Source organism: Podarcis pityusensis (genome assembly GCF_964106645.2).
Source record: "Podarcis pityusensis genome assembly, chromosome: 15".
NCBI lineage: Eukaryota > Metazoa > Chordata > Lepidosauria > Squamata > Lacertidae > Podarcis > Podarcis pityusensis.
The window spans coordinates 27,072,018-27,085,189 of record NC_138040.1 but is presented as its reverse complement, the minus strand read 5'-3'; the positions used below and the strand labels follow the sequence as shown (position 1 = coordinate 27,085,189).

Genomic DNA, 13,172 nt, shown 5'->3' with positions numbered 1-13,172 from the left:
CCTTGGAACAGAATGTTCTACAATGACAGGTTCTCAGCCCCATGTGCTCAGAAGTGGGAATGTTGAAGGGGCAGGAGAAACTTCCTAGTTTGAGTTCTGGATTCTGTGCTGTTGCAAGGTGGGACAATGGACTCTGGATGTGGGGCATGCAGAGGCTCTTCTGTGCTCACCCACTGGCGACTAGTAGCTCTGGAAGGCAACGGGACAGCTTTTGAGCCATTGCTTAACCCTGAATTTCTAAAATGAAAGCTGCTGGGTTTGTGTCTGTCTAGTAGGCTAATCCTATGTCTTTCAAGTCATTGTCCCCAGTGATAGTGGCTCAACACATTTTGGGGAAAGGGCAAGTTGGCACCCCTCCTTTTCAGTGTACTGAAGCCAACTGGACTGGCAGTTGCCTCTTCAGTGATAGGAGAAAGTCCTCCACCTACTTAGCAGTCTAGCTTAGGGAGTACAGGGCAGGCTGACTTCTGAAGAAGAAGAAGAGTTTGGATTTGATATCCTGCTTTATCACTACCCTAAGGAGTCTAACAACCACTACCCTAAGCGGCTAACAATCTCCTTTCCCTTCCTCCCCCACAACAAACACTGTGAGGTGAGTGAGGCTGAGAGACTTCAGAGAAATGTGACTAGCCCAAGGTCACCCAGCAGCTGCATATGGAGGAGCGGGGACGCGAACATGGTTCACCAGATTACAAGTCCACTGCTCTTAACCGCTACACCATACTGGCTCCCTGCCCTGCAGCACACCCAAGGCAGCTGCTTCCTTCTGCCTAATGGTTGGGCTGCTCCCAAAGCTGGGTGCAGGGTTGGCTGGGGCAAAGCATTCTGAAAGGCTCTTGTCAAAATAAAAAAAATTCCTTCCAGTAGCACCTTTAAGACCAACTAAGTTAGTTCTTGGTAACTTAGTTGGTCTTAAAGGTGCTACTGGAAGGAATTTTTTTTATTTTGACTATGGCAGACCAACACGGCTACCTATCTGTAACTGAAAGGCTCTTGGTTATTAAGAGTTCTGTGCTGGTTCTGCCTTGGGGAAAACCTGGCACCAGCACAGCTCTTGGAGGGCATCTTTTCATATTAAAATAAAGTAGAAATAGTAGCATCTTATTTTCATGGGGCGGGGAGGGCTAAGGGGCCTTCCCTTTTCGCTTCTCTCCCCTTTTTGCATTTTATTAAATTAATAATTAATCATACATAAATAATCATAAAAATGTGCACCTTACTACTGAGACCATTCCATTATAACTCCAGCCTCCCAAAATTTTGACACTTCTTGCACTGGTTTAACCCCTTTCTGTTTTAACAATACAAATTTTACAAACACCCTCCATATCTCTTCAAAACCATTTCTCCTACATACTCCCAGTCTTACCTTAGTGCAGGGGTCGGCAAGCTTTATCTTGCCTGGGCCGGATCGGTCCCATGGAGATCCCTCCATGGGCTGGATCGCGCGTCTGCACGTCTGATTTCCAGCGTCTGCACGTGGGTAGATGCGATTTCCAGCACCTCAGAAGTGAGTCCCTGTGCCCCGCTGTGCTGGTTTAGCGCAGCACGCGAGCAGGCAGCTCGGTTTGGGGGTGGCTTGTGGGCCGGTCAAACGACCTCCATGGCCCGCTTCCAGCCCATGGGCCTTAGGTTGGTGACCCCTGCCTTAGTGGCACATTTAAATTTATCATTAATGGCTATATCCCAAACCTCTTTGCACCATTCTTCCATTTTATATTCTGCTTGCCCCTTCTACTTTCTAGCTATCGTAATTCGTGCGGCTGTCAATAAATTTGTGAGCAAGTCCTATATAGCCTGTGAACCTTCCACCCCATCATAAATTGATAATAGTGCTACCTCTGGACTTTTGGTCAGCTTTAACCCTGTGATTTCTGCTATCTCCTTAAACACCCTTTGCTGGGGGGGAAACGTGCATATTTACACCCCCACCACATGTGAACATAATTGTTTCGTGTCCTCACACCCTTTTTGTCCCAGAAGTGCAAGAACTTGTGTGAGTCTCTCCTGCACTGTTAAAGGGCTCTGTAAACATAAGAGCCCTGCAGCTGGAGCAGACCAAAGTCGTCCTAGTCCAACATCCTCTTTCCTGCAGCATCCCTGTGGATTATGTGGTCCTCGGGATGCTCCAAATGTGTGTTCTCACATGGTGAATATTTGGGTAGTTGGCAGGAACATCATTGCAGTCAAGTGTTCCACTGCAATGATGGTTGCATGAACTGGCTCCAGCTCTCCCAGCCTCGCCCCCCGCTCACCTCCATGACATGATGGATCCAGTCCAGGAACTTTGCCACCTCTGTATAAACACCAGGTTGTCCAGGCTCCTTGCACCCTGTCCTCTGGCTCCCAATCCCTACCAGACACCAGACGTGCTCAAGCAGACAAACCAGAGGTCCTCCCCACTTGGCCTGCAAAAAGCAAGGAGATGGTCTCGTGATATGTGTAGATGTCCTGATCTCTCAATCCAGAGGGAAATAGGATTTATTTATTTTTTACCTGGCCTTCTCCTGTAACCTAGTCACTCTGCTTTTTACCAAGCTATTCTTAATTCAGGGAGGAGACATATTTCCACCAAGTTTGCTTGTTTAGGACATCTACAGTGTCCCTTCCCATGACAGTGTTCTCTGGGTGGCGTATGAACAATAAAACATTAAAATCCAGTAATAGCTAGGGGTAGAGGAACAGTAAACAAATTCTAGCATTAAAAAGGCAAAAGAAGAGAAGACATAAATGAAACCACCAGAAGAGAGAGCTGCTTTATCATGTTTAAACAGAAAGGGAAAGAATTTACCATCCATGGAGTAGAGACTGATTGATAAACATTTGCTTTTTTTTCTTGGGAAATATCCATTTTGAATAGAAAAGCAACTTAGACAAGGTTCTATAGACCTCATTGACTAAAACTGAGGCACTGTCAGCTGTGTTCCATTTTCTCTCTCTGCAAATATGTGTATGCAATTTTAAAAATGAAGTCTCTGAGCCCTTTGTCTTGAGCTGATGTAAGGAAAAGTAACGCAGGAAATACTGTATTCTGTTACTCATATTAAAACCTGCTCCTTCCTGAATGCAAAGGCAATTTGAAAAGCTATCAGAACACTAGGCTCTGATTTTATTTTTTAATAAAATAACTTTTGTCAAATGATTATTTCACTAATATGTAATACAGTTTGAAAACAATCAAATATTTTAAACTACTTTTCCTTGGATTCTGGCCATTCTGTAGGGATTCCCTCACCCCTTAGGGACTCCTCTCACCAGTGATGGATTTAGGCAGCGCAAATGATTCTGCTGCAGTGAGCGCTGAGCCTAGGGGGTGCTGCAACTTTGGCATTGTGAACTGAGCAGAACGGAAGGCAAGAGGTGGTGGGAGTGCCAAATTTTGGTCTCGCACAGTGTGCCGCTTAAATTTGCAAGACCGAAGTCCGCATTTGCTCTCACCCTGGTATTTCTGACCCTACGTATCCCCTATCCCACCGCAACTGCAAAGCCACACACTTCCCAGCTATTACCTTGCAGGCCTCAGTGTTTCCATCCAAGTAATGGGCACAGAGCATTCTAGGGCTGAGCTCCCCTGCCATCCTACATGAGCTGTTGCACTTCTGGGTGCTGAGCAGGGTCACTGGCATTTCCATCAGTGTCTCAGCAGGGTCGCCTGTGGCTGCAAAACAAGGAGCAACATCCTGTTCCTTGCAACAATGGTGTCTCTATATACATAAACATTTTTTAAAAAAATCTCCCTAGGTTAGTTACTTACCATTGTCTAATCTTGTGGTGTCCTGAGCCGAAATCCAGCATGTGCTTCCGCTAGGGATGTCTTGATGGTACTGGGGTAAACACACAGCTCCAACAGTATCTTGGAAGGAAGGATATATCTTATAGCCATTGAACTGATGGTGTAGGACAGGGGTCTCCAACCTGCGGCCCATGGGCCAGAAGAGGCCCACGGAGGCCTTTTAACCGGCCCACGAGCTGCCCCCAAACCAAGCTGCCTGCGTTCTGCGCTAAGCCGGCACAGTGCGGCGTGGGGACTCTCTTCCTCAGCTCCAGAAATCGCTTCTGCACATGCCCAGACGCCAGAAATCGCTTTTGCGCAGGCACAATTTTTGGTGTCTGGGCATGCGCAGAAGCGATTTCCGGCACTGCAGATGTGCGCAGATACGATTTCTGGCATCGCGTTGCACTGGTCCAGCCCACGGAGGTTCTCAGCGGGAGTGATCCGTCCCATGCCCAGTAAGCCTTGCTGACCCCTGGTGTAGGAGTTCCAGTTTCCACCTTTAGCCTTTGTGCCAAGACCAAAGCTTATGACATGAGAGTCCTTCTCAAAGTGGGATGGAAGGTGGCTGTGAGTCTGCTTTGCAGTGGCCATTCCTTTCTTTAAAAGTCTGGTTTAAGCATGATACGATGTTGCCCATCAACAGTTAGCAAAACCTGGACAACAGACTGAGGAAGCACACCATGGTACAATTAATTGCATTTCCATTTGAATTATAGCAATTATTTATAAATGTGCACTTACATGTATAAAGCTCCCTTTGCAAATCTGGATCCTTTGTTATGGGTAAATGGCCCACCGTCATCGGCTGCTGGCACAGCTCACCTGAGAAACGCAGAGGCTCCTTCAGCTTCAACATTGCAATGTCATAGTCGGGGCTCCTGCTGCTGTAGTTGGGGTGGGGAACCGCCTTCTCCACTGCCACTTCCACCTGCTCTTTGCCACTGGTGTGGTCTTCAAGCCCAGCAAAGGCCACCCAGCCGGAAAGCCTGGAACGAAACAAAAATCCTGAGCATGCTTGGCCTTCCAGTTCTGCCTCACTGGGCTTTTTCGCTTCCAGCTCCAGAGGATGAATGTGCCAGATATTCAGAAAGGGTTTCAAGACCGAATAACGACGATAATAATAATAATAATAATAATAATAATAATAATAATAATTTATTATTTATACCCCACCTATCTGGCTGGGTTAAAAATGTGATAAAACATCAAACATTAAAAACTTCCCTAAACAGGGCTGCCTTCAGCTGTCTTCTAAAAGTCAGTTGTTTATTTCCTTGACATCTGAGGGGAGGGCATTCCATAGGGTGGGTGCCACTACTGAGAAGGCCCTCTGCCTGGTTCCATGTAACCTTGTAGTGAGGGAACAGCCAGAAGGCCCTCGGAGCTGGACCTCAGTGTCTGGGTTGAACGATGGGGATGGAGATGCTCCTTCAGATATATTGGGCCGAGGCCATTTTAGGGCTTTAAAGGTGCTTGGAAATGTACTGGGAGCCAATGTAGGTCTTTCGGGACCAGTGTTATATGGTCTCGGTCTAGCTGCCATATTCTGGATTAGTTGTAGTTTCTAGGTCACCTTCAAAGGTAGCTCCACGTAGAGCGCATTGCAGTAGTCCTGTCTCATTTTGCATGGAAAAACCCAACATGTTTGGAAACAGTGGGGAGAGGAGAGAAAACTTGTTTGCATACCCTGCCTCCTATTTACTAAGACCTTGCTTGAAGAGTTCATTACAATTCTACGATTCTATGAAAAACCTTTGGCCAGATCTGCACCTTCTTTCCTGCTGTTGGAGTCAGATTCTCCCATGCTTACTTGTGCATGCAGTGAGCAGCTGTGACGATCCACTCCTCCGACACCATAGATCCTGCGCAGAAATGGTTGGCCTCGTGATAAAGGGTGATCTGCCATGGCCAGTGCCCCGGAGATGGCTCCTTTCTCTCCATTGCCTGTGGAGCCTTGGAGCCACACTCTGTGGGGAAGATGAAAGGTGGGGGGCTTACTCCTCAGATTAGCTCTCAAGGAATCTGAGAGAAAAACAACCTTTGCTTGAAAGAGTGTTGAGGTATTCCTAGGGTGAAGGGCCACAGCCCAGCATCCTTTAAGAATGTGAAGGTTCCTGAGGCACACCTCAGTTTTGTGCAGATTGGACCTCAGCCACAGCAAAGGATGGCAATAAAGCATGTGTATTTGATGCAGATAAAGGCTCCCAACGTGCAAATGGCTGCACACATTTTATTTTTCACCCAGAGTCTGCATTGCCTTAGATCAGGCATAAGCAACCTTCAGCCCTCCAGATGTTTTGGACTACAATTCCCATCATCCCTGACCACGGGTGCTCTTAGCTAGGGATCATGGGAGTTGTAGGCCAAAACATCTGGAGGGCCAAAGGTTGCTTATGCCTGCCTTAGATGTTTGTCTGTTTATCAAAGATGGCTGGATGTTAACAACATCGCATTTGGCTGTTGGTGGGAAGGTGCTTTTTTCAGGGCAAATCAGGGGACCAATGTATGATGGTTTCTGAAGTACCATAAGGTGAGTTTGGGTTACTTACCAGAACATTTGAGGGCCACAATGCGACCCGAAGGGCATCTACTCCTGAATAAAACAAATTGGTGGTTAAATGCTGTGAAGCCCAAACAGACCCGTTATGCACAGCCACGACAATTTCTGGATATAGCAGTCTGAGGAAATTGGTAAGCTGATAGAATCCTCTTGACTGATCAAATTTCTGTGGCATTTTCCAGACAAATATATCCTAAGGCAGATTACAAAGAGCCAGTAATAGGCTGGCATCTGCCTGCCTCAGGAGCATAGGGGCCAAGGTCCCTTTGCCCCCCCCCCATAAAATATTTGCGGGGGGCCTCCCTCCCCAAGTTGATGGACAGTGCCATTCAAATGGTGTGTGCGCACCGTGTTTTGTGATTGATTATGCGGGGAGGGGCTTATCTGCCCCCCCCCCAATATTTTATTCATCCTGCTCAGGAGATATTACAAGTGGTTGCAGGGGTGTGTGAATTAAAATGTGCAGTACCCAGGGGAGGGGAGTAACGGGATTCGGAGAATCCCTATTTTTGGATTTGAAATTGTTTTGGCATACAGTTGTGTGCATTTGTTACTATTGTTTCTGTTATGATGATTCTTACTTTTGTATGGTTGGAAAAATCACACACACACACACACACACATATAGAAAGCAATTGGATGCCACTCAAAAAGCCTGAAATCATGTTTTGACATTAAACAAAAGAAAAGAAAAGAAAATGGGAGTTCAGCTTAAGCAGGGGACCCACCTCATTTGCCACTTATCCTTGATGTTTCGTTTCCAGTTGGGCAAAATCTGAGCAAACTCTTGGGTGGTGTTCAGCTTAACATCTGTTAGGTTTACCCCTTTGTGGTGGGTGAGCCTGCAGGAGTGACAGACAGGAGTCATCACTTTGGAAAAAATCACACCCCTGTGTGTGTGTTCATGAATCTATGGCTCTTCCTACATTGGTATGGACTACTCCAGGGATGCCCTCCAGATGTGGTTGGACTGCAGCTCCCATCAGCCCCAGCCAGCCTGGCCAATGGCAAGGGATGATGGGACTTGTAGTCCAGAACACATCTGGAAGGCCAAACATTGGCTGCCTATTGGCTGCTCATTTTAACTGGAGTTAGCTGGGATGCCTACACCACACTTCAACATGAATTTCCATGTGAGTTTGCAAATAAAATGATAAAGGCCACATCAATTTTAAAAAATGTTCAAAATAATCAAAGTTAGTATTTTTTAAACTACATATTAATAATCAAATCTGAAAGTTGCATATCTATCTATCTATCATCTATATCTGCCTTTTTAAAAGCCTGGCAGATGTTGATCTGTGACTGGCTGAAGCCTGGATAGCAGCAAGATCTGATAAGAGAAAGTGATTTGTATCAGATTCTAGTTTGCAATGTGTTACTCAGTTCAACATTTTGTCATTTAAAGACAGGTTGTAAACCACTTGCAGATTCCTTTGGAAATGTGAAATGGTATGGGAATGATTTAAATACATTTTAATGAATGAATGAATGAATGAACAAATGAATGATAAGTGGTATGGGAGAGTGTCTCTGAGTGGAAAGTTTGGGAGGCAGACGTGGTACCGAAAATAAAAATGTCACCCAGAAAATTAGCAAAGTGTGTGTGTGTTTGTGTGCATGCATGTAAGAGTATGCTACAACCAGACCTGGAAGACTACAATTTCAGTGATGCGAAATAATGAAACCTCTGGAGGGGTTCTGTAGATATCCAGAACAGGTTCCATATCTTGTGAGCTGATGGACTGATCTATGCAACTGCCTTTCATAGACAAGACAACAAAGCATGGGGGATTGGGAAGATTTGACACCCCATCTTGCTGCACTTACCGGGCATGACCCAACCACCTGCAGATTTGCATCCCCAGGGAGACATCCCAGTTTTCATGGCATACCAGAAACCAGTTGGACTGACCCTCAACCTGCACTTCCAATAAGAAGTTGCTTCTGTTTATTCTGAAAAATACTAAAAAGGGGTGGATTAAAAACCTCATCCTGCTGGGCTTGATCTGCTCCTGCTGGGAAGGAATTCTGTATTATCCATCAATTTGGGGCAATCAGGCCTTCACAAGGCATTTTTTTTAAGGGGAGGGGGAGATAGTGGCAGCGTAGTGGTGTAAGGAGTATGCAGCTGTGTCTACTTCTTTCAGCTTTTACCTGATTGTTTGCAATAGATAGATTTCTTCTGTGAGCCTCACTCATGTAGACACCTTTGCACAGATGAGTTGTGCTCCTCAAAAGATCTGCTATCCATACAGTCAGCACCCCAAAAACACATTCCACCTTTCTTCTAAGCACATATGGATGAACTTGTCAGTTTTGAGTTCTCTCACTTTCTCATTTTTCCAGTCTTCGGTTTAGAGTTTGCCATTTTTTTTAAAAAAAAAGTGTTCATTTTAAAAATGTTGTGTTAGTCACTGTACTATATATCAGCTGTATCCTGCATTCTCTCTCTGCTAGCGCTAGGGCTTTTGCAGTAGCAGACAGGTGAGTTTTAACGTTGTGCAACAGAGGAATACAACGCAGCAATTGCAGTTAGAGTTACCAGATCAGAAACATCCCAGACCCTGAGATTTCAGGGCCCAAACCGAGACCATAGTGGTGTCACAGAGGCAGACCCTGATGATTCTTCCTCTGCACACCCTCCATCCACTGAGCCCCGGAGATAGAGATTCATTGGGACAGGGATGAGCAGCTCACGGTGGAGAGTCTATGCAATTTTGCAGCTGGTTCCTGGTAACTGAAGCTTGGGAACAGCATGCATAATTGTACTATCAATCAATCAATCAATCAAAAGTACTCTTGCCCACCTGGAAATTCAAGCCCTCCCCCTGCCACCCTGGAGGTCCGGCAACCCTAGCTGCAGTAACGGAAACGTGTGCAACCCATTGCACAACAAAGTTACCAACAACGTGGTTATGCGTTCTTTTGCGCACCAACACCCATTTCACAGGCAAAACGAGTACACCTCTTTAGTGCCTTTAACTTAGTGCTACATTGGAGATTCCCAACCTTTTTTGCTCCCGGCGTCTCCAGCGAGGGTGTCTTGGTCCTTCTCCCCTTCTTCCATTGTTTCCCTGCACCTTGTTAGAGCAGCCTCTGGGTCCTGGAGGGGGAACGACCCCTGAAGGGGAAGGGGCTTCTGCAGTTGTTTCACTAAGAGGACAATGGCAGAAGGAGGGTGGAACAGCAGCCTAGTTACTGCGCCCCACATAGCAGCCACCAGAGCTGGGCTACCGAAGAAGCAACTTCTCTCCATATGCCCACTTAAGCCTGGCTATGCACATCCTCCTAGCTGGCCTGTACTTACCCAGAAACCAAACCCCAATGGTTGTTCCAATCAGCAAGCCAAAGGATCCCAGGAGCAAGAAGCACCTCTGGGCTGTGCAGGAGCTTGCAAGAAATGTTTTTGAAGGCACTTGATACAAAAGGAGAGAGAAATTAGATTATGGGGTGGGAAACTGAAATATCAGAGAAGGGCTGTAGCTCAGTGGCAGAGTACCTGCTTCACACGCAGAAGGTCCCCAATAGCATTACCAGGTAGGCCTGAGGATGTCCACTCCCTGAAACCCCAGAGAGTTGATGCTGGTACTGAGCCAGACAGATCAAGAATCTGACTTGGTATAAGGAAGCTTCCTCCTTGTTCCTATAATCCTGTTAGTGCTCTGGGTTTCATCTTGAGAAAATCTTGATGGCAGGAGGTGGAAAGCAGGAGGAGGAGGAGGAGGAAGATGACCACCTCAGAAGACAGGATCCACAGGGGCAGCAGATCCCAATACACTGGTACCTTGGTTTATGAACTTAATCCGTTGGGGAAGTCCATTCTTAAACCAAAACTGTTCTTAACACTTTCCCCAATGAGGCCTCCCCTAGGATCCCCATTCTTCCGTGGGGGTTTTCTCAGGGGGGGCGCCTAGCCCTGGCGCTCACCCCCAAAGCTATAGCTGCCAGAACCGTGCCGTCCTTTAAAGTGGACGACATGGAGCATGCCGCCATTACCACCGCAGCGAACCAGAAGTCCATTCTTAAACCAAAACCGTTCTTAAACTGAGGCATGCTTTCCCCAATGAGGCCTCCCGCCGCTGGTACCCTTCCACCATTCGGATTCTGTTCTTAGACCAAGGTAAAGTTCTCAAACCAGGACACTATTTCTGGTTTTGACGAGTTTGTAAACCAAATCGTTCTTAAACTGGACTGTTCTTAAACCAAGGTACCACTGTATAAACCTGTATTCGGGGCCAGCCCATTCATGAGACAAGGTGAGGTGACCAGGATTCATCAAGGCAGCAGATCCCAATGTCAGTCTTCCTTCCCCACTTGTTCCTGATGTAAATCGTCCCTCACCTCTTCTCCCCTGGTGGGGAGGAGGATGCAATTTCGGGGTGTCTTGGGCTGGCCCTGTATACTGCCCAACCAGCTTTTATAACTCTCAGGTCCAATCCCATCAAATAGCTCACCATTCTCTTCCGACGCCCATGATCTCTCTTCCCCCTTTGCCTCTGAGGAGGGACCAGGATTGTGGCTTTGAACCTGAGGGTCAAACCACACATGACATTTATTTGCAGAGGGAGATGGCTGAAGGTCAACCCCATTTGGGTGGGTGGGCAGAGACAGCAATTTTGTGACAACTTAAAGACTAGAATGGTCTTACGGCATAAGCTTTCAAAGTCTAAAGTCCATTTCAAAAGCGTTATATACTGTTAAATACCTTTCTGCCAGCCTCCAAGTTTATGAAAGCGAGAGTTGTATGTAAGTCACCCATCAGTCATTCTGGATCACATCCTGACAAAACCAACCACTGAACGTTTATCAGTATTTATCTTATGGAGACAGTTCCCTTCAAGAGCACAAGGACTGTCAGGACTTACTAAATGAAACAAAACACTCCCTGCAGGTCTCCAATGTGATTTATCATACTGAGTGTGAGAGCCCAGGATGCCACAGTCAGTTTGTGTGTAAGAACATCAACTGACCTACGCACATATTTTAGGAATCATACTGTAAATCCACCGCAAACTTGACAAAAATATATCTATCTGAAGAACCACTTGCAAAGCACTTGGGTCTGGAAAATCACAGCCCCTCTGATTTATCAGGTACTGCAAGAGAGAAACTACCTTGTTCCAGGAACACTGGAAACAAGATAAAATGTCTGGATTTACAGACTTTTAACCTTTAGACCATATGTCCCCACTTTGGGGCATAGTAATACTGACAGCACTTAGCTTCAGAAAATGCAATACGGTAATATTTTTGCTTTGTTAGTCATTGTTAATACGCACACAACCCACACCCATAGCTAGAAACAGAGAGAAAAAAATGGGGCTGTATGGGAATGAAAGTTCAAAAAGTACAGCAATTGTAGATAAGCAAAGCAACCAATTCACAGCAACAAAAACTGGTGATTACCCCATCATTCAGGTTTTGCTGTGTAAATTACCCCCAGCAGTGGGAACAGGAAACCATAGTCTCAATTCAAGGCTAAGCTTATAGATTCAGACTTCTTGATTGGTTCTAACCAGACAGTTTCATCCTGGAGTCTCCCTCTAAAATCCCTCTGTTTAAGAAAGGAAACTCTTAAGTCAGAAGTGTCTGGAGAGATTGAAATGATCCCACTTCTGGTTTCTGAATGCTGCTATTTCTGATGTCAGAAATTTTGTTTCCATTTGTTCTTTTGCATAGAGACTAGCCTGTTAGTACACTGCAGAAGGGGCATTACCTGAAGGAGGTGTGTGGCTTGGACCACAATGGAATCTGAATCAAATTTGGTCAAAAAAATCTAATTATATTTCATGACAAATCTAGTGACACACGCCAAGAATGTTTGAAGAAACCACCCCTGCAAAAGACAAAAAATAGGCAGAGTGATTTACCAATGTTTCTGACTTTGAATTGGCAGGGAATGTTGGAGGATGAGTGATAGATACATCATCAGTCATTTTATTTCCAGATTGCCCCTTGCTCTCTTATCTCCACAACTGTAGGATGCCAGAGTCACGCTTGAGATGCTTGAGATATTCTGCAGCTCATGTAGCCAGTGGAGAAGAATTTAACAGGGGTATCTTACCATTGCAGGGAATGCCAGTAGGTCAAAATGATGTCTGGAGCTTCAGTTCATTGCTTCAAGGTGTAGGAGATGGAGGCTGAATAGGGCCAAGCTGATGACCCATCATTAAATAGGCCACTGGCTCAGATTCCTCTCCTTGTGCATGCACAATCCATCCACCTCCTACCCCCACAGTGAATAGAGCCATTGTTTTAGCCAGGAGGTCAGGTGGCTGGTTGGTTGATTTCCCCTTTATCTCCAACTAGCTGATGGGACACCTGGAAAGAGAGACAAGCATGTGGTTGCTTAGCAACCCCGCCTCTCTCTCCCAAACCGGGAAAGATGCCCCAACCCGCATGGTGCAGGACAACCTTCCCGGGTGCTTGCTCAGAGCAAGAAGGCTGAGCGATGTTTGCAGTTGATGAAACGGTGTCGAAAGCAGGAGCACAGGACAAGGGCTTTCTCTGGCTGGAGCTTTCTCTGGCTGGAGTCAAAATGTTATTGGGGGAAGTGAGAAATCACTGTTATTATTGAAGGAAATGGACTCCTATTCTCATCTCTCTAAAGGTCACAAGCCATGTCGTCATCACCAAAGTTCCACAGCTGTCCCTCTAACACATGGCTCCTTTGTGTGACGTATAGTCACCCACATTTGATGGAGAGAAAAAGAGGTACCAGTTTTTAAGTGAACGACTACGACAGTGATCCAGATCATGGTGTCTGGTGGGGAACCCCACCGAAGGTTGTTTATTCTATTTGAAAGGGGTTTTGTATCTTTAGTACATGGGTGG

General features: G+C 46.0%; 1 protein-coding gene across 1 annotated transcript; it reads right to left on the bottom strand.

The window, feature by feature from the left end:
• Positions 1-1,486: 1,486 nt before the first annotated feature.
• On the bottom strand, positions 1,487-12,530 carry TMPRSS5 (transmembrane serine protease 5). The gene is given in 13 exon segments (XM_080983585.1): positions 1,487-2,232; positions 2,235-2,408; positions 3,510-3,658; positions 3,755-3,853; positions 4,598-4,761; positions 5,586-5,742; positions 6,325-6,368; positions 7,064-7,177; positions 8,166-8,301; positions 9,348-9,491; positions 9,646-9,753; positions 10,793-10,865; positions 12,403-12,530. Coding segments are annotated over 13 exon segments (1,455 nt in total). The 5' UTR covers positions 12,406-12,530; the 3' UTR covers positions 1,487-2,142.
• Positions 12,531-13,172: the final 642 nt, after the last annotated feature.